The 26771-nt window shown below is 41.6% G+C and overlaps 1 protein-coding gene across 5 annotated transcripts in view; it reads left to right on the top strand.

Moving 5' to 3' along the window:
* The window catches only part of WDR7 (WD repeat domain 7), a 141836-nt gene extending 115441 nt beyond the window's left edge, over positions 1-26395 (top strand). For all 5 annotated transcript variants that reach the window (XM_053448197.1, XM_053448194.1, XM_053448196.1 and 2 more), the window contains 2 exons: positions 20474-20578; positions 25650-26395. In XM_053448197.1, coding sequence (XP_053304172.1) covers positions 20474-20578; positions 25650-25853 — 309 coding nt within the window. In that variant the 3' untranslated portion in view covers positions 25854-26395. The remainder of the gene's footprint in view (positions 1-20473; positions 20579-25649) is intronic.
* Positions 26396-26771: the final 376 nt, after the last annotated feature.

Below are 26771 nucleotides of genomic sequence, written 5' to 3'. Positions count from 1 at the left end.
TCATTCTTTAAAACATGGCAGAACTAGAAGACTGTGACCTGTCTTCTGTTACTGATAAAATCTTTTTTTGAGGACTGATGCCCTCCGGAAGCAGAAATGGATTTTTGCCACCAATAATCAGAAAAGGCAAGTTATGGGGAGGATAAAAAAAAATACGGTCGAGTGCTTGTAGCAGAGAAGCACAGTTAAGGACTGGGTTGGAATCGCATGTTTTGTATTCAGAAATGTCCTTGATAAGCCAAAATTATGCATGCAGCTTTGCGACCGGTCTAAAAATCCTTAAAGAATAGAATCAACGTCCAAATAATGTGATCAGTGGAACGCACGTCATCACTCTCAGTAACAGGGAGCTTTCAAGACTTCTATTAAAAGGGCACTCTAGTCATTAAATACACTTTGATGGATATAATAGCTGCGTTGCCCTTAAATTTTCATGTGGTCTGTTTTCCATATACATATGAGGATTCTGCAGAATTCCCCAATGCTTATTTGCCCCTCTGCTCCACTCAGCTAAATGCCTTGTAGGAGATTCACAGCCAGTTAGATGGAGTGGAGGTCAGGGCTCTGTGCGGCCGGTCAAGTTCTTCCGCCCCAAACTCATCCAACCGTGTCTTTATGGACGTTGCTTTGTGCGCTGGGGCACAGTGATGCTGGAATAGAAAAGGACCTTCCCCAAACTGTCCCCACAAAGATGGAAACGTAGCATTGTCCAAAATGTCCTGGCAGATGACATAACTACACATTTATGTCTATGTATTTAGAATGTGATGTCATAAAAGTACCTGTTGGTGTAATGGTCAGGTGTCCCAATACTTTTGTCCATATAGTATGCGTAAAGTTCTCCCATTAGTTTTATAGGGAGCAATTTCCTGCCACTGATTGACATCTTCAAGCAGCCAATTCAGCTTGCATTCTTCTATAGTAGGGCTGTCGGGGACAATAGACTGTCCCTTTACTTGTGGACATATTGCAAATGTAACACCCCCAGCCGTAATTTACCCAAACTCTCGTCTCAGTATACCGATTATCCACTGGTGTTCCAAGGAGACCGTAACATTGGAGTGTTTTTCTTTTTTTTTAACGATAGATACGATTATTTCGCCATAATAGGTCACTTTGGCAAAAAAAAAACAGAAATTCTTGATACAGGGTTTTCGAGAAGCGACACGTTTTTGACCCGCAGCCCTTCCTTTGTTGAGAAAGTGATCGCGCTTTAATCAGCGTTTTTAATATAGTCAGGTCAAGGTTTAACCATATTACTTTTGGAGACGGAGACCCACCGATTGAATAGTTTAGCAGGGAACAAACCTGTATCTTATTGATCCCAGAACATGGCGGAATGGGAGCTCCACGTCTTAAAGGGGACATATAGGTGTTTCTCTATTTTTATTATAATATATAAAGAAAAATAAAAGATCAAGAACAATCTACCATTTTACACAAATCTCGATTTAAGTGAATGTGACCCATTTGGAACAAATAATAATGGCGAAATATGGTGATTCCAAACGTAAGCCTTTGGTCGCTGTAATAACAAAATAGAATTTCTTTTTTTTAACCCCTTAATGACAAAGCCCGTACATATACAGGCTCAAAATGCATTGTTTTCAATGGGCCCATTGTCCTTAAGGGGTTAATGATGGCCAACTGCTATTCCAAATAGGGGACCGGCAGGGGAGGGGGTTCAAAACCGGATACATTTCTTAAAGTATAAAAGGACCATGGTTCCTATTTATGTCAGTTTGGCATGGACCGCGAAAATTGCTCTTATTTGTTCGCGAATCCCAAAAAAAGAATCAATATTCACGGGGACCACGTAAATTACTGTAATTTATACTATTCAAATGAGTCCTGGGGGCTATTTTCCTCTCCCGCGTGAGGGACAGCCCATGGGCTGCTTATTGATTCAAAAACCACAGAGAATCTTTTCTTACGATAGCGTCCGTTTTTAAACATTTACCACCAAGCAGTCATTTTCCCTTTAAATCCCACGCAAACTTTTTGAATAATAATCTAAAAAAAAAAATAAGACTTTTTCGGTGAGTGTCATTTACACTTTCATATGTATGTTTTTTTCCTGCTACAGTGTAATCGATATTTATTCTGTTTAATTAGTTATTCATGGAAATTACTAGAGATCAATATCTGGAAATGAAATTGATCTCGCTAAAATAGAAAATAAATCGGTAACATAATGCAGTTTGATTAGGGAGTTATATTTTTACACCGTGTATATATATATATATATATAAGGATTGGAAATGTAGGTTAGATAAGATACATTCTATTTTTTTCGGTGAGAAGGAGCAAGGGCAAAGCCAGCCGGAGGGCAGATTTTCAGTCCGGATTCATCCACACGGACGTTGTGTGGCAGTCGGCACTTAACCAGGCTTTTTAGAAACACCCCTGACCTTCCAAAACCGCTTCAAAATGGGGCTTGCTCTCCCGATACGGAGATCCTCCGGCTGAAAACATTCATTGATTTAGAGATATGGACCATGTTTAATCCCCCCCCCCCTTTTAACCCAAAACTCATACTCCGAGATGCTGTGTATACACAATATGGGTTACGCTCAAAAGTGTTCTTATCACCATAGCAACCAACAGTCTTGTTAATAGTTCCATTCCATATGTTGCCGTGGTGACTAGACCACTTTTAAATATCACACCAAGATCAGTTTTATACATAGTCCCCTTTGTACTCTTATATTAGAGTCATATTTGCTTTAAGGTGTTTTAAATTGATTTTTAAAACTTTCTTTTAGCTTTGGGGGGGTATCATGAGACTCAAATACATATATTTATTCCAATTTTAACCCTTAAAATAATACAAAAATGTCATGCTGTCTGCATACCGCGCCACAAAAAAGTTTTGTAAAGCTGGCCTATTAGTAAGGATGAAGGAGCCATGTTTGTCGGTGTCTTATTCGCTTCATGTGTTCATGCCTCACCATTAATTTTGTGACGCTCGGACACTAGCATCAAAATAATGGGGACTGCAGCTCATAAATCATTGTTTAGGAATACGGCGCGATGCTGCCCCGTGTGTAAAAAGAGTACCTTCGCTGCGATATCTTTATCACCAGACACAGGTATAACCGGCTCTTGATCTGTACGTTCTGCTCCCTGCACGTTGTTACTTTTCATGTTCTTTTTTCCAATACCCTACAACTTTAAGCAAAAAAACCTTGCGGTTGGACTACAACTCCCACCATCCTGCAGAAAGTTTTCTGCACATTTAAAGACAAGTCTGTTGACTACAGTATGCGCTCTCTAGCCTGCCTTCTAGCAACCAGCTCTTAAAGGGTCTTATTTGTGTGGGTTCTCATAGCACACAACAACGTATGACCCTACTGATAGATTGTAAGCTCCCGGGATTTCCAGTACCTCCAAAGCACAAGGAGTGAGATACCACGAGAGGGTCTGCGTCTTTAGGTGCTAATGTAAATAAATAGTTAATAGTAGAGATTTTCATTCATGGCATTATGGATCCCTCCGGACCCCGTTGCGAGACGGGCGCTGTATTTAGCCACGCGATGCAGTAACGCGCCTGCGCAGAACAAACATTGTCACCATGGTTTAAAACCCAGATTTTTGGGGAGCGGTAACGTTTCCTTCCATGTTGTGCGCGTCGCTCGAATGGCCGCGGTGTATTGTGTGTAACGTGGCAGTGTCCTTTCCATAGCTCTATTGATTTGCCCCTCAGCTGTTTGCAGCGCACAGAGAACCCAGGGCCTCGTTGTTGATTACCTCAACACAATGTCTCTGTGAGCATTATTGACCCATTGCAGCAAACTGCCCGTGGCTCATGATTTTTCACGCCGTCTCCATGACACTCATAATAAAACATGCTATGTTATTGCCAGTCTTCTCGGGAAGCCACCTTGTACGGCCTGCAAACGGTTGAAGCATTTCTGGAGAGCGTTTATTATCCGCAGAAGCAATTTTCCGTGTGGTCTTTATTATGGCAGGGGTGGAAAAAATGGCTTTTCAGAGCAATGTGCGCACTCCAGGCGTAGGACCGGTGTTATATACCATATTACACAGGCTGGGACAGGGTGTCCGGAAGCAGGTGCTCAAGGGCCTTCGTGGGCCAGTATTTGGCTACCGGAGGGCTGTAGGAGTTCACGTGGTTCGCTTGGCCGTGATTACAACGCAGGTTTGGGAAGCACGTTGGACGGCACATATCAGCATTTCCATTGTGGCCTTATTAATTAATAAATACGCAGTTGGATATTCTTTTCTATTAAATATCGGCCAAAAATCATCGAAATCCCAGCTTCTAAATGGGTTAATTTATTATACAACACTTCTGTACACATGCAGCACCGGGCCGTGACGGATGAAAGTAGCGGGATGAGGGAACCTGAGTGCTGTATGCTCTTCTTGAAACAATGGAGGAGGGAGTGGAGGAACAAAGTGTAGGTAGGGGTAGAGAGTAGATGTTAGAGGTTTCCATGCCCACTAACCCCGAGTCTTTATACCCTTTGACAATATCGGTTGGAGTGAAGTGAGTCTATGGGAAGGATATATCTGTCTATAGATCACAAGAACACTAGTACATCATACAAGAATGATGTTAATGATTGTCACGGGGTTAAAACACAGGTTTGTGGCCCTCATGTTTCACTTATACCTAATGCGAATGTATATTATAGAACAAAAAAGCAATAGATCTTAAACATTTTAGAATGTATGTATTTTCTTTTTTAATAAAATGAAATAAGTATTTCAGGTATTTTGTCGTATGGCAATCTAAATCTTGTCCTATGTGAGGTAGCGTCACCAAGTTTTGGGATTTCTGTACATTGGCTATTTTTGCTATGTAGCTGAATTGCCATCTTAAAACTTATCGACCATGGAATAAAACAGGATTTTCTCTCCTCCCGCATATTCAAATCGCACGGGTGAAGAAGAAAAGCCAGTGTTTGGAATGGTCCTGTCTTCCTCCGCGCGCCGCACTCTTCCTATAAACAAATGGCGCATCTCTTCTCAAGTCTGTTTAAAGATATACAATGTCCAAACATTATCGAACCCATCCCATTACATCCTCATCATGGTATTACGGGCCTCTCTGAGGCTGTCAGAGATGTAATACACAATCAATAACTCAATAACTTGTTAACCGAGAGAAGACCGTAATATAGAACTTCCAGGATCCATGTGATTCCACGTGAACTTCCTTTTTTTTTTTTCTTCATCATCTCGGAAATTTCCAAGTGATTAGCTTGATTGTCGGCCCGTTCTTTCCAGCCTAGATGCGATGTTCCAGTAGACGGCTTCTCCTCACTATCCACTAATGAATACCGTCTCTCCTGGTCGGTTCAAGGTGGTAGGGAACGTTTTCTCAAAAAATGTATCTCTAAGTCAAGAATTGCAATAGAAGGAGCTACTGTATTACCACGTCTAAAGTGATCGTTTCATTAACAATAGATATTCCACACTTAGGAAGTTTGTTAAAAATGTTCCCAGATACATAAATTATACAGATTATACATACCACAAAATCCAGCATTTTACCTTCTGTTGAACATGCAGGTATAAAACTTTTTTTGTAGGAACAAAAAGGAAGTACTTGTGTATAACAGAAGGGGTTAACGTTGCACACTTGTTCTCACGGACCCTGGATTTTGTACATGAAATGGGATGCATAGGGTTAATGCTGCAAAATTTGTACTTAAGTATAAAATGGCCCCCTCTTCCAGGACCCTTGAAGAAGGGGTAAGTATTATAACGCTAGCGTGTTGGGGAAATCTCTCTACACGTACAGGGATTGATCTAATTTCTATTTAGAAAGGAAGCTATGGGAAAGGATTTTGTGAAATGCAAAAAAAAATAAATAATAATAATAAAAAGGATAATTTTTTAGGGTGGCTTGTATGATAGGCTGAAAACAAAGGGTGCAAAGACCTTATTTATCCCTGTTTGGCTTATAAATCCATGGAGGGGGGGGTGCGGATTCGGTACAATATCATACCCACTATAAAGACATCCAGGGGTATTGATCATGGAGTTCTTTTGGATCTTGGAGTTAACCCAATTTTAATACTGAGGGCCAGCCAAGATCTACCAGCAGCAAAAGCTCGATGGGGGTGGCTCTCTATTATATGTAATGAAGTCGAGGAGTTCAAACCACAACTCTCCGTTTAGTAAATACACCCCAAAGCTGACTCTGCCAGATTAAACCAAACATTTCCAAAGCAATTACCCTGATTGACAATCAAAAAGCACAAAAATGAATTTTGCTATATTAAAAGCTGCGGTGGTGACAGCACCTCTTATATACACTTTAAGTATTAAGCGCTACAATTGCTGTAATGTGTTCTGCAGCTATGTGGCGGGTCGATATAACACCGTTCGGCTGATGTGGGCTTCTTATTTTTGTTTTTAATGCACTTTGCTAAATGCGATGGGCTTGTCACACATGAACTTCGTATATTACGGCAGCAACTGGCTGACGGCATGTTCCTACCAAAGCACGTTCCGCTTTAAGGGAATGAGTCCGCAGGGACTGTGCACTACAGCGGTGCGGGTTACCTTCCTTTTTGAGGAATAAAACTGCTTTTTTTGGAAACCATCATCTTTTCAAAAAAATAATAGAGTTAAAGTAATGTAAAATCACACACATAATGTACAAAAATACAAAATATTTTTCCTTAAACAGTAAAATCAGTAAATTGTACCCAAGATGTACAGGATCTTTAAAGTTCACTAGCAGAATGTCATATCCCCAAACATTCCAGCTGTCCAAACTTTTGTGGGAGGTGTGGCTTAAGGTGAGAATCAACACAGAGAGGGGGCATGACCAGGGACCACCACCAGATGAACAACACATGATGTATTACACCATGTTGTGATTTATTCAACAAAAATAAAGCCAAAATGGAGGAGCCATGTGTGAAAAACAGATGAATGTTGTGTCCTGATATGTAAAACCATGGGATTCAAAGGGGGTGTAATTTTTTTCACACGACTGTAAAATGTTACGTCCCATTGTCCTACCGTCTCATGTGCAAATTTATCTCAAATTTAGACCAAATTTATCTCAAATTTAGACCAAATTTAGACCAAATTTATCTCAAATTTAGACGTTTCTTAGCACGTGAGAACAAAGTGCTATATAAACACTTCCTCCTTCATAGAAACATTACATACATGACTTTGAACGACAGACCCACAGTGGGAAGGCTTACTTTTCTGAGGCCAAAAGAAGTAAGATGTGGTTTCTCGAGGAACTTCCATCCTAGCAACTTGTTGACCACAATTTGATGAATATTATTGATTATTTCACAGCCATCCTCCTGCTGTCAGTCGCTGTGGCTAAACTTGATCTACGGATAGGGCTGCAGTCCAGGAAGAACGGGGACTCCATCTTGATAATGGGTCGAGATGAGACACTGTTATTTGATCAAGATAATTGATCTCTTGCAGTGAATTGGAATCCAGTTACTGATGGACTGGATATTGGATTGAGTTCTTTCGACAGATGTGCCAGCTGTTTAGGATGTAAACAGAAAAGTACTCATGGAAGGCTTTCCGGAGAAAAATATATTCTGTTTTTACTATTTTTGTACCTCAGGTTCTGTTGAACACCACAACTTATTTTAACCCTTTGCAGTCCACAATCGCTCCCAAATGTGGATTTAATGCCCCTTATAAAGTGCCGTATAACTCGTTCTCAGGATCTCTGATATTACCCCCCCCCCCATTACGATGTTATCTCTTCCCTGTTATGTTGCTGATTGCTGTCGGTTGGCTCAGGCAGGCTTTGTAACCGTTTATTGCACGCTCTAGCATTTAAGACTAACGAACCTTAGCAGATCTGTCCTTTTTATTCCTCCCTGATAAGATTTAATCACATAGAAAACAGAAAGTTTTAAGGAGCCGTTTTAGTTCAGTTCCATGGCGACAGCCTATACACGCCTGCTTTTGTGTCATGCGACACTTAGGCATTCCCTGAAGAAATGCAAATTTTGCATGATTAAAGGATAATTTCTGGGTTTGGACATTTATCAATACTAGGAATGGTGCTTGTAACGGTGAATTCAGTGACAAAAATGTTACTCTGAGACTTATCCCGTTACTGAAATGTTTCCTAATAAGCCACGGAGCTTTCGCTACCAAAATATAATACTCGGAGGGCATATTTTTTTTGTTTTAATCACCCACTCTTACTCTCTCACACTATCTCTCTCTCTCTATCTATCTCTCACACTGTCTCCCGACATGACTCTCTCCCCCGATTGGAGGAATGGGGGACAGGATGTTCTTGTGATGCGCGCTGTGGCTCCGCCCTTTCGCGGAAGTACTCCCAAGTACTCCGCCTCTCTGTCTCTGACGTTCCATCTGTATTATTATTCATTATTATTATCACTTCCGCAAAAGGGCGGAGGGAAAGGGTTATGCGGGGTCTTAACATTTTGTGGATGGGCTCTTGGAGGCTTGGATAACAGAACTGATATCGGGATTATAGGCCACACCCCTAATTTAAAGATTTAAAGATGTGTGGCCTATAATGGGGGTGATATTGTATATATCAAAAAGAGCAGTAAATACACCTAATAATAACACAAGTATAATAATATACTGTTCAGTGTTGGATTCAGTTATTATTTTAAAAAATGGGGGGGCGCACAAAGTAAAAAGCATAAGAGGTATAAACATTCAGATTCCTGGGTTGTTGCTAGAATAATAATAACCAATAAATACGCAAGAGTTCCGCGCATGATGTTTTATGGTTTTATCGCAAATGGGACAGCGGCCTTAAAACACAAATAGATTTACCGTATTTGCTCGATTATAAGACGAGGTTTTTTCAGAGCAAATGCTCTGAAAAATACCCCTCGTCTTCTAATCGGGGTCGTCTTCTAATCAGACCTCAAATAGAGGTTTGATTAGGAGACTAAGATCCAGATCCCCCGCACCGCTGCAGGGGACCTGGATCCTCCTGTCTCACCCCCCCCCCCATCATACACACACTTACCGGTGCTTCCTGCTGTATTGCCGGTGCAGCGGGTTGACGTCTACGCGATCCGCGTAGACAACGTCCGCTGCAGCTGGAAGGAGGCGTGGCTAGCAGCGGGGGTTGTCTGCGTCCGTCGCGTAGACCTTCCCCGACAGTCAGAGATCAGAGTTCCCCGCACCGGTGCGGTGAACTCTGATCTCTGACAGCCGGGGAAAGTATACGCGACGGACGCATACAAACCCCCGCTGCCAACTCCACCTCCTTCCGACTGCAGCGGAAGGCGACGTCAACCCGCTGCCCCGGCTGGAAGCACCGGTAAGAGAGGGGGTAGAGAGGGGGGGAGAGAGAGAGTGTGTGTGTGTGTTAGTTAAATGGGAGTATAGGGTGTGTGTGTGTGTTAAATGGGGGCATAGGGCATTTCTGGAGTGGCGTTAAGGGGGCATTTAATAGAGCACTCTGCCTCCTGAAATGCCTTATACCTCCCTAATATGCCTTTTAACCCCCTAAATGGCAGAGTGGCATATAGGGGTATAAGGCATTTCTGGAGGCAGAGTGCTCTATACAATGCCTTTTAACTCCCTTAATGCCACTCTGCCTCCTGAAATGCCTTATACCTCCCTATATGCCACTCTGCCCCATAATATGCATTTTAACCCCCTAAATGCCAGAATGGGATATAGGGGTATAAGGCATTTCTGGAGGCAGAGTGGCACATAGGGGGTCAAAAGGCATACCATGGGGCACAGTGGCATATAGAGGGTTAAAAGGCATATCATGGGCCACAGTGCCATATTGGAGTGGCAAGCCTGGGGGCAGATGTGCGTAACTGGGGGACAGGTTGGAAAATACAAGAAATAAAAACAAAAAAAATCTTTTTCTCAATCATAGCTTTTATTAAAAAAAAAATTGTTTACATGAATTAACATTTACTGGTAAAACTTTTTTCCTTTAGGGTCGTCTTATATTCAGGCTTTTTCTTTTTTTCCTAAGTTAATATTCAGATTTTGGGGGGTCGTCTTATAATCAGGGTCGTCTTATAATCGAGCAAATACGGTATTTAGTGAGTCGTTCTGCATTATAACTGTTTTATGTTACAGGTTTGCTTTACATACCTTGGATACACAATATGTTTAGAGGCTTGTAACATAGTAATATAACCCTTGGAAAAATCTTTGGGAGCCACTCTATTTGTGTGAGATTGGCAGAGGGTTATGGGAGTTGGAGTCCTGTAACAGCTGGCGTTTCAGTATATATATATATATATATATATATATATATCATCTTCATAGAAGGTATGAAGATTTATCGTATATCTTTATCGTGTATATTTATCGGTTTATCGTATATTCTGCGCATGTCTTTCTGTTTATCCGCTTCGAGCTGCGTGCGGGTTGATATAGCTGTAGGTAGGCAGGACGGGGGTCACTATTCGTCTTAAGCGAAGGACATGTGCAGAGCAGAGGGAAGACGGCGGTGGGTGATGGACGGCGGGGAGAGCAGGGTGGGCTGCCTGCTTTGTGGGAATATCTGCAGTGCATCAAGAAATGCACCCTGGGAAAAATCTGCAACGACAGCCATTAGTCTTTGTGTGTAAATGCCTGCACAGGTTAAGAGAGGATAAATAGAACGGTTATTAGATGAAACAGAAAGCGAAACGGCCAAGCGTGAACGCCAGAGTCCCGAGTGTCGCGTTAACCCATTAAATGCCAGTGCAGTGCTAGAGCTCTCTGACGCATTTTTATTCCTATATTATGGGGGAGCAACATAATTTTGCACGTTTCCTTAGGAGCTCTTCCTGGTCTGGGGGTGCAGTAAGGTATTGTAGGAATTTGGTCAGGCTGGGGTAGTGTTTTATGCTATGGTTTTAGCCGTTTAAAATTCTTTGCATTTGGATCTTAATAACGCAAGTGTTCCCGTGTTAGATGGGGATAACGTAGTTTGAATATTCTCTGTAAGTTAAATGAGCCCATAGGGTTGGGTTGCCTTGTTTTGTCGAACAGTTTTGCCGTCCATTAAGCAGCTTTTGCCTCTCTAAATCCCGCAGTCTCCCTGTAGAATACGGACTCACATGGCCACTGGCCCACAAGAGACATAAAAAGCTAAATCTGGAATCCGGACACATCTCTTTATTCCAGGACTGTCTAGGTGAAACTTTGTGGCATTCCTCCCAAGTGTCCTTCTTGAAGAACGACAGGCCCTCTTTAGGGCCGCTGTCCCTCGTTCCTCCCCTGATGTTCCTCTTTTTCTATGAGGTCAGAATGTTTGCTGGGTATGAGGGTATGGCAGGGTTCTACAGCCTTAAAAGTCACAACGTGTATAGAAACAGCACAAAATTGATTTTTTAACTTATGCAAATGAAATACATTATTTTTCTACTAAGAATTTAATAGGTTAAATATATATATATATATATATATATATATATACACATATACACATATACACATATACACATACACAATTCTCAGTAAAAGATCCCTCTTTGGCCATTAGAAATGATGAGAGGTAAGGTATGGAGAGTCTGGCTCGATTAGTCATTTTAATCTGATCATAGATTTCATGTTCTCATCGGAGTTATATCTTCATATCTCAATGAAATAGCTTCATATCTCAATCTGGCTCCAAAAACAATGATTGCATGTGAACCCCAACAGTAAAATGAGTACTGATTACCCCTGAGATGTATGGCAAGTTCTACCAAGAGAGAAGAAGCCACATTTTCTGCCAGTACCCAGATAAAAAGGATCAAGGAACCCCAAAACCGCTCACGTCAGACTGTGGCTGATCACACCTATAACTGCAGATTTTAGGAAAGAACCGATGGGTCATGATAGGCTTTTCCAAGACTTTAATATAAAATAGTGAATCAGAAAATACTATATGGTTGCCATTTTTGTAATAAACTGGTTCTCGAGATATTTTCTATATTGATGTAGTATTTTCATACATGACTCTTAATTGTTTATTATTGCGGATTTAAAAAATAATAATAATTTGGGGTTTGTCCAGCTGTAGGAAGTACTCAAGGTACTTGTGCTGGACATTGGGTCGGTTCCAAATAAACCCTCTGCGGGAGAACGTCGCACATTGCGATTAGCCTTATAGATGCCATTGTGTGTGTTTTCTTTAATAATTCCTTTTAAATAACCCCAACAAAAAGCAAAGCTTGTCTTCAGAATACTGAGTGCCCCGCACCGATATATCACTCTACTGGGAATTCCAAATTTTATTATATGCTGAGTTGAATAGGGTTAGACATTGGTATTTCGAAACAACAGAGCCGGGGCAGCAAAATGCAAGAAAATCTTATTTTGAGGTCAGGAAAAAAAAATAAATTAAATTTGCATCAGAAGAATGGTCAGATGAGCAGAACTTCTGAGGAATGTTCCCGGATGTCCTCCGTTTCCTTTCCTTGTTTCGAATCGTGATGCTCCATTCTAAAGCTTTTGTCAGAGCTGTCAATCCTCTCTCCCCTTTCACCCACCATGGATATTTTCAGCTGGGGGGGGAGGGATTCTTGTCTGTCTGGCATTTTGAGAAACGCAGTTTCCCAGAAGCCATGTATTAGTTTTTTTCCCTTCTGTCTTGGTCAAGGCACTCACAGCCCAAGGTTTAGATTACGGTATACAGAGCTAACTAAAGAAACCAGATCATATCCCACGTCTTAAAGATTGATGACTAAGTAGCAGCTTATATGGCAACACTTACTGAGAACCCGCTCAGCCAAATACTCACCTCCCTGCTTTTTCACTTCTATTTGACTGCAATTAGAACCATTGACGGCAGATCAGACCCATTCGCCCCATATAATCTGCCTCTTCTTCCTTAATCAGGCCTTGTTCTCGTCTTTGATTCGGGAGCCATATGCCTATCCCATGTATGTTTAGATGTCCTTGCTGTACTAACTTCTCATATGGGAGAGGTTGTCCACGAGGTTTGCGCTGTGGCTTCGCCCTTTTGCTGAAGTATGCTAGGAGGCCTAGGCAATGAAGCTGATATTGAGGAGACGAGGAGAAAGAAGACGAGGTAAGAGAAGAAGCGAAGCTCCGGGAAAGGATATGGGACGCGGAAGTGGTCAACGGAGAATGTAGGGCAACATTGACAGAGAGGGAATTTCCAAGAGACTTGGAACCTCTGTGTGGCACCCCACTGTTGAGTGGAACCCAGAACAGATAACTAACTGCCCCCATGTACTCCACTGGCTGCTCCTCTACACCACAGATAGTGACCCCTAGACTCAGGGAAGCAGCTCTTCACCCGCTAACTCTGGGTCAAACCTGGAGAGTTCCGAGGGATGGCTATGGACTGGGAATCAGAATCATACACTTGTTACATTTTTCAACTATCGCGGTCATTTTTTTTTCCTTCTGATGAAGCCCATTTAAAGACACTGACTACTTCCAATGCACTAAAAAGTACTTAGCAGATAAAGCTGATTTTTTTTTTATCGTTATAGTGCACTTCGTGTTCCGTCTTTTCAGCACTTTCTTTCTTTTTTTTTTTTCTCTTTTCTTTTTTCAGCTCGTTTTGGGATTGCGTTTCCTGTTTGCTGACACAATTTTCCGGCACTATTTTCTTTTCCATAAATGTAGCACAAATGTAATTCCCATGAAACGTTTTGTCATATGGCCAAGCACGCAATACATAAGTAATGACTCTGCTCATTAATATTGGATAGAATCAAGGCAGCTGTCAGGGCTCCGTGCCATTATCTATCTGCAGCTATAAGTGTGGATATATTGACTCGCATCTCTTAATATAGATCCAACATTTATTAAGTAAACAGCCTAATTTCATCAGAAGCCGCCTCTGTCAGTGCCGCGGTACTAGCTGTTTGTTGCTGCACAATGTTTATAAAAATATTGGAAATTAGAAAGCTGTCGACGGCATGAGCTAATCGGATTAGGCAGTGCTTGTATTTCTAAAACGGCTCAACAGAATAATCCTAGATATTAGACATGCATTTATATTCAGTGCGGTGGAAAGTATTTGCCCTCTTCCCAATTACTTCTATGCGTTTTCGTCACAAAAATAACCCGAGTAAAGGCAAAATGCAGTTTTTAAATGATGAATTCATGTAGAGAACCCTACCTGACCCATATGAAAAAAGGAATTGCCCTCTTATTTAATTCTTGGGTACAATTTCACTAGACACAGTTAGGCATGGTTACTGCCAGCCCTGTTAAATCTAAACATCAATTAAACAGAAGATGTCTTGCAAAGTGAAGTCGGCTAAAAGGTCTCAAAAAGCAGCAGATGATGCCGCGGTCTAAAGAAATTCAAGAACAGATGAGAAACAAAGTCGCTGACATCTATCGGTCTGGGAAGGGTTACAAAACCATTACTGAAGTTCTGGGATTCCAGCAAACCACGGTGAGAACCATTATCTACGAACAGAGAAAACTGGGAACAGCAGTGAACCTTCCCAGGAGTGACCGGCCGACCAAAATTCCTCCAGGAGCGCATCAACGGCTCATCCAGGAGGTCAAAAAAGAGCCCAGACTAACATGTAAAGAACCGCAGGCCTCGCTCGCCTCAGTTAAGGTCAATGTTCATGATTCCACAATAAGAAAGAGACCGTGCAAAAATGGCATCCGTGGGAGAGTTGCTTCAGGACCTGGGCGTCTTGCCATAATTGATGGAATCATGAATTCTGCTCTCTACCAGAAAATCCTAAAGGAGAATGTCCAACCATCCATTGGTGACCCAAAGCTCCAGCGCAGTTGGGTTATGGAGCAGGACAATGACCCGAACCACACAAGCAAGTCCACCTCTTTGGAGCGGCCAAGCCAAAGTCCTGACTTGAATCTGAAGGGAGTTCATGCTTACAAAAATCCAATAGGGCTGAATTCCAACAATTCTGGCAAGAAGAGTCAGCCAAAATCCCTCCACAGTGATGTAAAAGCCTCATTGCCAGTTATCACAAACGTTTGATTGCAGTTGTTACCACCATGGGTGGCGCAACTGGTTATTAGGTGTGGGGGGGGGCAGTTTTTATTCACACGTTATGTTTCTTATGCTTGTGTGTAAGGGGACACAGCTTACCATGCCTGATGAGACCTAACTCTGTAGTAACTTTTTAGGGCAACACTGCCCAGCTGGTGATACTTTGGACACCCAAGATCTTTCATTATCCAAACACCCATAGGTCACTATCATACCTCCTCTGTACCTACCAACTGTCTCTGTTCGGGATACAAATCCTACTGTGCCTAAATATAGAAATATAGAACGACAGAATCTGACGGCGGAGGAGAACCCATTTGACCCCCAGTTTTTCCTGCTATAAAGACTCAAACCTTAATCAGTCGTCGGTCTCGTCAACACCAGGAGCCGTATGTCTATCCCATACATGTTTAAATTCCCTCACTGTATTACCCTCTACCGCTTCTGCTGGGAGGCTGTTATTAAGTCCAGAATCTATATTACCATAAATACCGATGTGATGTAAATCACCTTCCCTTTGACTCTGTAATGCACAAGTGGGGTATTGGCAACGGATTCCTAATTCCCAAATCCTTTATAAACCCGTTTCACTTTATATATGACACATCATTATCCTGCACCATTCTAGACTGCAGGCAAGTGGCACTTATTTTTTTTTAACTATAATTTTTTTATTTTATAGTAATTGTGTTTGGTGGACTGTTAAATTATATCAACGTGGAGTCTCTATTATATGTTGAGATTTACAAGAAGAGCGTAAGATGTGTCTGAAATTATTCATAGGGTCTCTGCAGAGACAAATTTCCCTGAAAGGTTACTGCAGCTGTATTTCCCTCTCGGGATTATTACTTTCGTGGTACAAATGCTGCACTCCCGAGAGTATATGTTTTTTGTTGATTGTTTTTTTTTTTTGTGAGTGTGTGTCTCCGAACGGGAAATTGCTTCCTTGCACACTCAGATGTATTTTCTAATCAACAGTTCCAAAAGAATAACCTTTGCAATCATAGGTTTAAGCTACTTACGCTACAGGTTCTTCTGTTCAAATGAATGTATTCACAAAGATGATTATTTTATTATTTTTTTTTATTTAAAGTATTTTTGGTGTGTTTTTAGAATAATTTACTTTCATGGGTTTTTACAAAGACGGATTTAGGAATTTTTTTTTGCACCTGTAGTATTTTAAATATTGTTTTTTAATGTTAAATGTCTATATTTTTGTATGTCTCTGGTATACCGGAAGCCTTTAATTTTTAATGGGCTGTTTTAAATCACAGTTCTTTATATCAGCGTATGGCGCTTTGGCACAGTTAGTACAATGTGGCATGAATTATGGCTTTCAACATAAATCTTCCTTTACGGTTCCTGAATTAAAAACGCTCTCTGTTAGACGCGTGTCGGAGACACGTGCCACGACCCCCGCATACATGCTCAGAAAGTGCCCCTATTGATTGCAATGGGAGCCTTTTCCTGCCAGCGATAGACTGCCCAAAGGAGCATTATTCTGTTTGCTATGCTCCACTCACTTATCAACGCTTTTTTCATTAGGACAGTAATCCCATTATTAACCCCTTAATGACAAAGTTGGTCAAAATGCATGGTTTTCAATGGGTTTAGGGACCGCCCATTGTCCTTAAGGGGTTAATTAACGAGAAAAGAGATTAAACAATGCTATTGGACCATGCGTTCTGATTTAACAATGTTTCGAAAAAATATTATGTTGCAGATTAACGTTGTCGACATTATTCCTTTGAAGGCTATTGATTTAAATCTCTCTTGTCATCCACCTGGGGTAAAACCAGGATTACGTTGATGGAGAGGCTCCCACCTTGAAAGGAAGAGGATTTTTTAGTTTGATAAATATGGGGGAGACTTAAGCATTTGCTGTCACTCAACATTTAATAAATTATCTCTGTTTTATTATTTTTCACGGTTCAGTCTGCACCGTTGACGTGCCCGTGTAGAGCGCAGCCAACGAGACATCGCAAAGGAGGGTTTTTAGCCATAAAAAAACCAGCGTAGTCCCCAAAAAACATTATTTGTAATGTTTTAATGCATGCTAAAATGTCTTTTGCTTGGGCTCCAGCGCGTTTTGCTGCCTGCACATTGGTTATTGTAGGCATTCTTGAGCTACATGTTAGAACATTAGATTTCTGTATCTTTTAAGAAGGCGTACTTACTGCGTACTGCGGTAACCTTACCCCGAAGAAGTCTCTACTGTGTTCTTCCCTGTCGTTATAGAGATGTTTGGCTGCCATAGTGTTGGCTTTGAAGTTGTCATGAGGGAGATGAAATCAGAAAGCCCTCTTAGAAAACGGTGTTTGACTTGTCATCGATATATATTAGGTTCACTATGCAACTACAGGAATCGGTTGGAGAAGTTAGTGCCAGGTTCGCTGTAACGGAATATTGAATTAGGTTAATGGCGTTTAGACTTTTAAATGGAATAAACATTGTAAAAAACCGTGTGTGTGTTTTACAAGTTGCCGAAATTTTCGAAAGATTCTCCTTGAACATACTGAAACACGGAGGATGTGTTTTTACCTCCCGTCACCCCACTATCCATTACCAAGGGCCAAAACTGGAAAGTTTCTCCCGCAAAAAAACGTTAAGCTGGCCCAGTATAAGGTATAATGCAATGGGTAAGGATTGATAATTATGCATTATACAGGGCTACCCAAGCACGCCCTGCAGCAAAGACTCACTGGTGATGAACCTTCATAGTGAAGTCCTGTAGAGTCTCCTACCAACTCTTCCATTATTAAATACAAACCAATGTCCAGTGGGAATCCAAAAGTGAAGAGCGTGCCTCATACCCTGCTGGCATTTTATATCGAAACATGCCACTCGTGTCTGAGAACATGGATACTCAACACGTTAAAACCAGTATGGTTCACACTTACAGGGAATTACACGCAAAGGCTGCAAATTCAGAAATGGGTTATCATGTAAGCCTTTCGACTCTTTTACAATGCATTATGATAACTCAACCCTAGGGAGGTCCTTGCTCGTGAAGGAAGTTCATAATGTCTACTGGAAACATGAAGTGAACATGTTTAGCTCTTAGTTCTGTAGCCTTTCGAACATTAAATGGTCTTCTCTTGGTATGTTGCCTCAAACAAGCTTGCCTTAATTATCATTCTTAATCTGTATAGTAAGAATTCAAGAATTATATTCATGCTTTTTTAGCATTCCGTTGTGTTTTGTTTTCTAATACCCCTTTATCTTGGAATTTTTGTATGCAACGTACCGACAGTTACATTGTTACATTGTTTCTTTTATGTTAAATATATCTCCTGTAGATATGTCATTCACGTCAAAAAGATTTGATTGACTCCCTTAAAGAAGGTTTGGTTGACTCTCTTGAACTTTGCAATATAGGATGTTCTAGAACCTAAGGAACATTGACACTTGTAGTCTGGGTCGTGTGCGCGCCCTCGGCTATGTTGATCCCAAGACGGTGGCTTGATTTTGGTGGATGTGGCCATCTGTTAAGCTCCATAAACCGGATGATGCACCTCCTATATTTTCTTTATACCGGTCTTTTTAATACCCTAATACCACATTTTTAATTCACCTCCCCCCCCCAGTGGCTGCAGTTTTAACATCCATTATTGAAATTAAAGCCCCCTCGTCAGATGTTCCTTGGTTTAAAAAAAAAAAAATAATAATAATAAATAAGGTTCAGCATTAAACCATTAAATGTCCGTGTGATAATATTATATTATATATAAACCCACATTTAACCGAAGCTTAATACGGTTTAACTCTTTGCGCTGGGAAAGGGTTAAGATTATTTGAACAAAGTCCAATAACATTTGGCTGACTGCAGACGTACTCTTTTATTTCGTGGATTAACTCCGGTTAAGAAAGCCGCTGCTTCATTTTCTGGTTGTCATTTGCCCAGGAAGTTAAAGCAAATTGTAATGAGACAATCACAGCGGGGTAACCTCCTAACAAATGAGAGGCATATATTGACTGACAGCCAACACGCCGGTTCAGATATAAATGTATTTTTATACGCTGCTCTTCAAGGTCACTTTGTGCTCTCGTTGGGAAAACGGCCTCTCGGAAGTCACGTGATTCCCGTTTTAAGGCCGCGAATTGTAGGATAGAGATTTATAATATAGCCGCAATAAACGTATAAGTGCTGATGTGTTCACCTTTAGCGGTGCCGGTTTTCAGAACGCCGCGACGCGCGCAACAAAAGAGAGAATTTATAGAGCGCGGTTCCAGCCGAGGCTTCATTCAGGAGCCGGCGTTTGATGTTTGAATGCCGGTGTAAGGATCCTGACACAAGGTCTTCAGGGAGAAGAATATCCTTCGGTAAAGGTGGTTGAAGAGAATAAATCCAGGTTATCTTTGACCTTTTCAGTACCAGAGGGGTGAAAAACACATTGCAACCCTCTCGCTCTAGAAGGGTTAACCTGACGTCCAAAGATACTTGGGAAACCTTCGATGAATTGCGCTAACCAAAGGGACCATACTTAAATGTTGGCCTTTGGTGTAGATGTGCCAATTCATCTGTATAATAATATTACACTGGTCTGAAGGGTTCTACAAAGTTCCGTAATACTACTAAGTGTCCCCCCTAACACCCCATAATCACCCTTACCCACGGAAGTGGGACCCGAGGTGGCTTGGCGGGACGGCTTGACAATGCCTAATAATCAGATCTTCACATATCTCTTATGGGGTACGAACCTCTTTGATATTGATGGCTTTTGGTGGTTGTGGGGTTTGTGTGTTTTGTGTTTGAAAAGCCTATCAAAAAATAGCAACTTTTTAATACCTCTTATTTCTGGTGATTTAACCTAATATGGCGAGTGGACACGTCCGCAAGATTCTCTTCATACAAATGCACGCCTTATAATTTCTCTTAATTCCATTCATTCCGAATCACATTGGTTTATTTAGCTGTAAAAAAAAAACCAAAACAAAACAAAAAAACCCAGAAGCAAAATCAAAGAACGCTAACATCGCGTAGTGACGGTCGGAGGTCTTTCCGCAAACTGCGAGGATCTAATGAGATGATTATCAAATGGGTCTCTGGTAAACATTTCTAACAGATGGAATGTGGTGGCACAAAGTTTCATCAAAGCGGTCAAAATAAGTTATGCCGTTTGGTGTAGCAGAAGAGCTCAGAGGGCCGTGTAGAACACACGCACAGTTGCATTTCTAATGATTACAGATCAAGAGCTTCTGGATTAACAAGTTTTTGGACAACGGTCTGATGTAAACGAGACACAGCTGGACACTTCCAACCAAAGCCGCTCATGGATAAAGTTTTAAGCAGCCAGCTTACCAACAAACTACGTGCAAATTTAAAAAAAAAGAGGAAGAACAATGTTTTTGCTTTTAATATTTAATGTAGAACAAGGAGGAAGTCCTCGCGATCATAATGTACAAAAACCCTCCAGGAGAACGAGGAGGAGATGTTTACAACACAAAACAAAAAATGATGTTCCCCGAGTGCTTTTGGGAAACTTGTATGGCTTTCTCGGCCAAGGATCTGTGTAAAGCATAAAAAATTAATTCGTTTTTTTTTCCCATCTTCTCTTCCAGAATATCCACGGACATAAAGGGCCTATTACAGCCGTTTCTTTTGCGCCGGATGGGCGGTATCTCGCCACCTACTCAAACAAAGACAGCCATATCTCTTTCTGGCAGGTAAGGCTTATACTGTGTTGTTATTATATATACACAAATATATATTCATTTGTAATTAATGCGCATGCCGTCTACCGCAAGGACTTTAGGTCATCAAAAGTGTCCCGAGTGGGGAGACCTAGAGCTTCAATGGGAGCTTAAAGGTGTTGTTCCACGTGGATACTTTTTTCCTAACTTTCCTAGATCTTTATGTTATGCACCACTATTGTATGGATGTTAAATAAGCTAATTCCTTTTCTTTAAAATAACACACCATTTTGCTGTATTTTCTTGTTGAAAACATTTTAGCGGGGCCTCTTAATCCTGTCTGTCTTCACTGCTCAACCTGCCCATTTCTGACATCATAGAAGAGGCATTACCATTAATGTTTTCTAGTTTAAAGGGACCCCACTCCCATCACACTTAACACACACAAGTCCTATCACCGCTATAACTCAATACATCTCACACCTATAACTACCATCACACCTATCATGCAATCACACAGCTCCCATCACACCTATCACACAAAGCACTTCACTTAATAGCACACGTATTGCCCTATAACTTGTAAAAAGACAAAAAACTTTGGGTATTTCTAAACTCGGGACAAATATTAGAATCTATTTAGCACTTTTGTAGATGAGATTTCTTAAATAAAAGTCAGACTTTTTTTTTCAATTTGTCACCATATTTTATTATTAGTCTTATAATACTTTATATGATCAAAATAATGGTATCTAAAGAAAGCCCCTCTCGTCCTGAAAACAGCAATATATATAAAATATTGGTGGGTAAAAGAAACTTACAGCTAAACCCGAACACCGCAGAAATGTAAAAATATATACCGTATTTATCGGCGTATAACACGCATTGGTGTATAACACGCACCCCCATTTTAACAAGGAAATTTGAGTAAGAAAAAATAATTTTAACTTGGAAGCTATGAACTTAATGTTGGAATAATATTTATTACATTATAACATTTATTATAACATTTATACCACTTATAAGGCAAATATGAAAGAAAAAGCACCTCTTTGAACAAAAAAACTGAACAAAAAAAACTTCATCAGAATCACTGCTATCTGGGAAACCACACACACACACACACACAGTAAGACACACACAGTAAGAGACACACACACTCAGACACACACGCTAAGACACACACAGTAAGACACACACACACTCAGACACACTCACACTCAGACACACGCTAAGACACACACAGTAAGACACACACAGTAAGACACACACAAACTCAGACACACACACAGTAAGACACACTCACTCAGACACACACACTAAGACACACACAGTAAGACACACACACACACTCAGACACACACACTCAGACACTAAGACACACACACTCAGACACACACACTAAGACACACACTTAGACACAGACACAAACAGACTCAGAGACACACACAAACACACTCAGACACACACTCCCTAACCCCCCTTCTCAGGATCTCTCCTCTCCCTCCCTAACCTCCCTTCTCAGGATCTCCTCTCATTCCCTAACCCCCCTTCTCAGGATCTCCCCTCTCCCTCCCTAACCCCCCTTCTCAGGATCTCCCCTCTCTCTCCCTAACCCCCCCCCCGGTCACTTACCTTCAACTCCTGTGTTGGAAGCGTGAGGCGTTTGTCTCGGGTGCCGGCGCTTCACTGCTGAGCGCCGGCGTCTGACGTCATATGCCGGCGCCCAGCGTGAAGCGCCGGCACCCGAGACAAACGCCTCACGCTTCCGACACAGGAGTTGAAGCGCTGAGGCAGGCAGGCAGGCTGAGGCAGGCAGGCGGCGGCGGCGGCCACCACCAGCAGAGGAGTCCTGGATTTCTGTCAGTCAGGGGGGCCCGAGAGTTGCCGAGCGGTCGTCTTCAGCAACCGCTCGGCACCCCTTGGGCCCCCCTGACTGGCAGAACTCCAGGGCCCGGTCGCAGTTGCGACCCCTGCGACCCCGGTAGTTCCGCCACTGGCTCTAGGATTTATCGGCGTATAACACGCAGGTAGGATTTCAGCTTCAAATTTTTGTTAAAAAAGTGCGTGTTATACGCCGATAAATACTGTATATATCACCAGGAACGTGTAGGATGTATAACCATGAGGTCTGAATATAATGTTTTGATCCGTACATCACTCACATGACTACGTGAAAAATAATCCTTCCCCTTGGATGAGATGCCGCCGTCGGCTTCCTCTGTTGAACGCCGTTTACTTGTTCCAGGGATTTACCTGCCGCTAGTACAACGGAATAAACATATTAAGCTAATTGTTTTTTATGCCAGGATTTTTACGGTTATTGATTTAATACGTTCCTCTAGTTTCAGAGAGGTATAGCTTCATCTTAGCAAAACGATTTTACTCCTCGTATGCTTTCCAAATGAGTAATTAATCCTGGCAGTAGGGTTTATTGCCGCAAAGTAATTAAACGGGGAATTATTCTATTTTTTTTATTATTATTATTTTGGATGAGACCTGGCTTGGGAGTATAAATGTTTAAATTATAATTTGTATTATACGAACGCCTGGTGGATGTAAGTTAATGATCAGAAATGGGGGAAAAACATGTCTTCTGGCTTGCCCGGTGGATGTAAGTTGTTTACTGTTCAGCAATGTCTCTGTTATTTACGAAACTTTTGATATATATGAATGTATTAGGTTCATGGAAGCGGCCCTTTAATTATTAAAGCATAGATGACTTTAGCTCATGTTCTTTTGCTCTTTAAATGGCTTTATGCGCTTGTGCTTTCTGCGCAAAAATTGATGGCGTATAAGAACCATTCGGCTCACTTAGTCCACCTCTTCCCTGCCTGCTGTACAGTTGCAAAATAAAGTGCTTTAGTCATAATGAAAACACAAACCTTGACACACGGCGGACAGTAAAATATAATATATAGTTATAATAAATATATATTCCGTTGATATGGCTAAAGATGTAATGAGAATATTACAGGCTTCGGTGGGGGGGGGGGGTTGACTCCATCCTTCCCTTATTAGCCCATTCTTATTACGCCTGTGATTGAAACAGCGGCCGAGAGGACAGCGGCGCAAATGTAGTTTTTTTATTCTGATTGGGCGGTGATGTATGATGACAAGTAACGATGATTTCTAAATGTTTTTTCTTTAATGTGAATATTTTAATCTTGTAGTTTTTAACAACCATTCAATCAACACTTGGTGGATCCATCTCAGTATCACTGATACTTTAGCTAATATTCAGCCCATTAAGGACTTAATTAAAATAGAATTAAAATAAAAGATGCTTCCCCCAAACAATTTGACCACAGCTGGGTGTGACTGGGAGTCTCCGGGTGAAGAGCTGCTTCCCTGGGTCTCTGAGTCAGTGCGTTTGTTCTCATGGGAGCGGGCTACGGCAATAGTGATTCTCCCACACGCTTCCCTCCCACTTCCTGTCTACTCCCCACCCACTTCCCTCCCACTCCCCACCCATTTCCCTCCCACTCCCCACCCATTAAAGGCTGTCAGAGGCTAGCCCTCCCATGTCTGTGGCTCAGCCCTCCATGAAGCCACACCCCCAAAAGCACGTAGACTTAAGTTATTTATGTGAGCTTTTTAAACTTGCGAGGCGTTGAGGGTACTGAAGGCCCGTTTAGACGGCACCAATGCAGACACACACGCCATTAAAACACTGCCAACGCCGGAGGTTCTGATTCCGGATCATTATAGGCATTTACGGCCGTGAGCTATTTTATTCCTGTTATCTTTTTTCATTGATCTCCGAATCCTGCAATACAAGTGTTTTAATTAGTTACACTGATTGGTCGCTTACCTAAAAGCTGCCGTCACTCACGATTCAGCCCACCCCACTAGGTATCTGTACATGCGCGAGCGTGCCCAATCAGTGTCCGCACATTCGCTATCTCACCAGTTACACGGGGGGCGGGGTCTTATTGTGCTTTCTCGTATTAACCCCCAATACCTTACTATAACCTAGGATAGGGAACTTTAATGTTTTATTGAAATAAAGCAATTTCTAAAATCACTGTAACCGTATGATTTATTTTTACAAAATTATCAGTTCAATTTTTTCCGTGATAACGCCGGATTGCGGGTGGAAGCGGGAACATTTAGCAAAACCAGTGTAAAAACTTGTTTTTTAGCTCATTTTTATTTCTTTGAAAAATGCAGGAAACCCAATAGCACCCTTCCCTCCCCACTTTTTTTATTTTTTGATCATGAAAAGTTAATATGCAATTATATCCACTATGGTTCAAAAGTTTGGGGTCAACACGTTGTGTTCGCCGACCCCCAAGTTTTAGTTTAAAAGGCTGATCGATCGTTAGAAAAACCTTTTACGGCTAGAAATTTCCCAGTTTTCCATGAAAACAGCTCAGTGACCCCAAACTTTTGAACTGCGGAGCTTCTTCATACATGGAGTTATTATAAATATCTTAATTCTAATTTATTCCGCAGGAAGTTGATGGTGGTTAATTACTTTCCCATTTATTACGGCGGATGCCCTCTTGCACCGGGGCTGTTTTCGGATCCGCGTTCCGTTCAGGGCTATTATTAACGTAGGGAAATCAGTCACATTAGTCATCTTAAAAGGGCTATTACTCAAGATGATTTAAATTGTGAAAATGTCAGTGGTGCTTGTGTGCTCCGTGCTACAGACACAATGATTTACACCCTCTGACACCATTGTGCCACAGAGCCGGAGCAGGAAAAATCATGATATATTCTAAACCGATAAGAATTCAAAACCGAATATCTTATATACCCTAAAACTTGTCAACGTGCCCTAAAAAATGGCAGCGGCGCAGAACAATCCGTCCCCCTGCCTGCGGTCCGAACGATGCCTTTTCCAAGGTAAATATGTTTTAACAGGACATAGAATAGATTCATCTAGCTGGCCATGAAAATTATATATATATATATATATATATATATATATAAATATTATATATGTAATATTTAGTACCAGGGAGTATGGGGTGGAATTACTATGGTCCACCTTTCTACACAGCGGAGCCTACAGACCGGTTCTTACTGCGGTTTTTTAAGCAATTACTCGCTTTTATTTGTTTCTTTTTTTTTTCACCTCTTCTCCGTTTTTCAGATGAACACCTCCTTGCTGGGAAGCATCGGGATGCTGAACTCGGCCCCGCAGCTGCGGTGCATCAAAACCTACCAGGTCCCACCGGTGCAGCCTGCCTCGCCCGGCTCCCTCAACGCCCTGAGACTGGCCCGGCTCATCTGGACGTCCAATCGCAACGTTATCCTGATGGCTCACGACGGCAAGGAGCACCGGTTCATGGTTTAGGCTGAGGCTTGTGCACACCCGGTGGCCCTTGTATGTCTATAGCATGATACCCCCCCCCTTGTCATTGACTTTCATATCAGTCGCAGGAGGCAGCCTTACCGGTGCATGAGTATCCAACGAGAGCTGTGTATACCAGCCGTAGGACAAGAGAATATATTCGTTTCCATATCTACTGTGTTAAGGTTCCCAACTGCCCGTCAGAATTCCGACCCTTTCATTGTAGAGGTGTTTCACCGTTGTGTTTTAGCTTTGCGCAGGAGCAAAAAGGGGTCTCTTATTTTAACGCACAGATGTCTCACGAGTCAAGCAGTGTTTGGGTGTTGCTGTTGTGTACAATGAAGATTGTATATATTTTTTAGGTTACTTTAAGTATTGTTTACATTGAGTGTCATTCTCTTAGGCTATAAATGTCTTCCTTTTATTGCTTTAAATGTGTGCTCTGCGTGTATTTAAAACGAATATTTTCTGTTCCGTCGTTTCAACCGGAGAGAGCTGAAGGATGCAATTTGGAATCAGAATAAATAACTTAAAACAAAGTCTCATTCCGTGTCGCAGACTGTAAGTCATTAGCATGATTCCGGACTTTATTTAATAATTATATATATATATACATATATAATATAACATTGTGTGTATAATATCTGCAAGGAGATTTTGACTACGAATTGATCTGTCCATTGTACCTTGGAGAAGCGCCCCAAGGGACTCCGATCCTGATACCCCCACACACACGCAATTGCAGGCGCCTCGGGGCATTTTTAGATCCTCATATATATCCAAGTTTAGTAAATTCTACTATAGATCTCATGACTAAATGAGTAGCCGAAGGTCTTCCAGAATGAGGTGCCTTGTGTACTATATGTTATCCATACCTACCAGGCCAAATCGTCTTGCGGTTTGCGATGTGAAATGATCACA

Source organism: Spea bombifrons, chromosome 1 (genome assembly GCF_027358695.1).
Source record: "Spea bombifrons isolate aSpeBom1 chromosome 1, aSpeBom1.2.pri, whole genome shotgun sequence".
NCBI lineage: Eukaryota > Metazoa > Chordata > Amphibia > Anura > Pelobatidae > Spea > Spea bombifrons.
The sequence above is the reverse complement of the archived record's forward strand: the minus strand, read 5'-3'. Positions and strand labels throughout refer to the sequence as shown.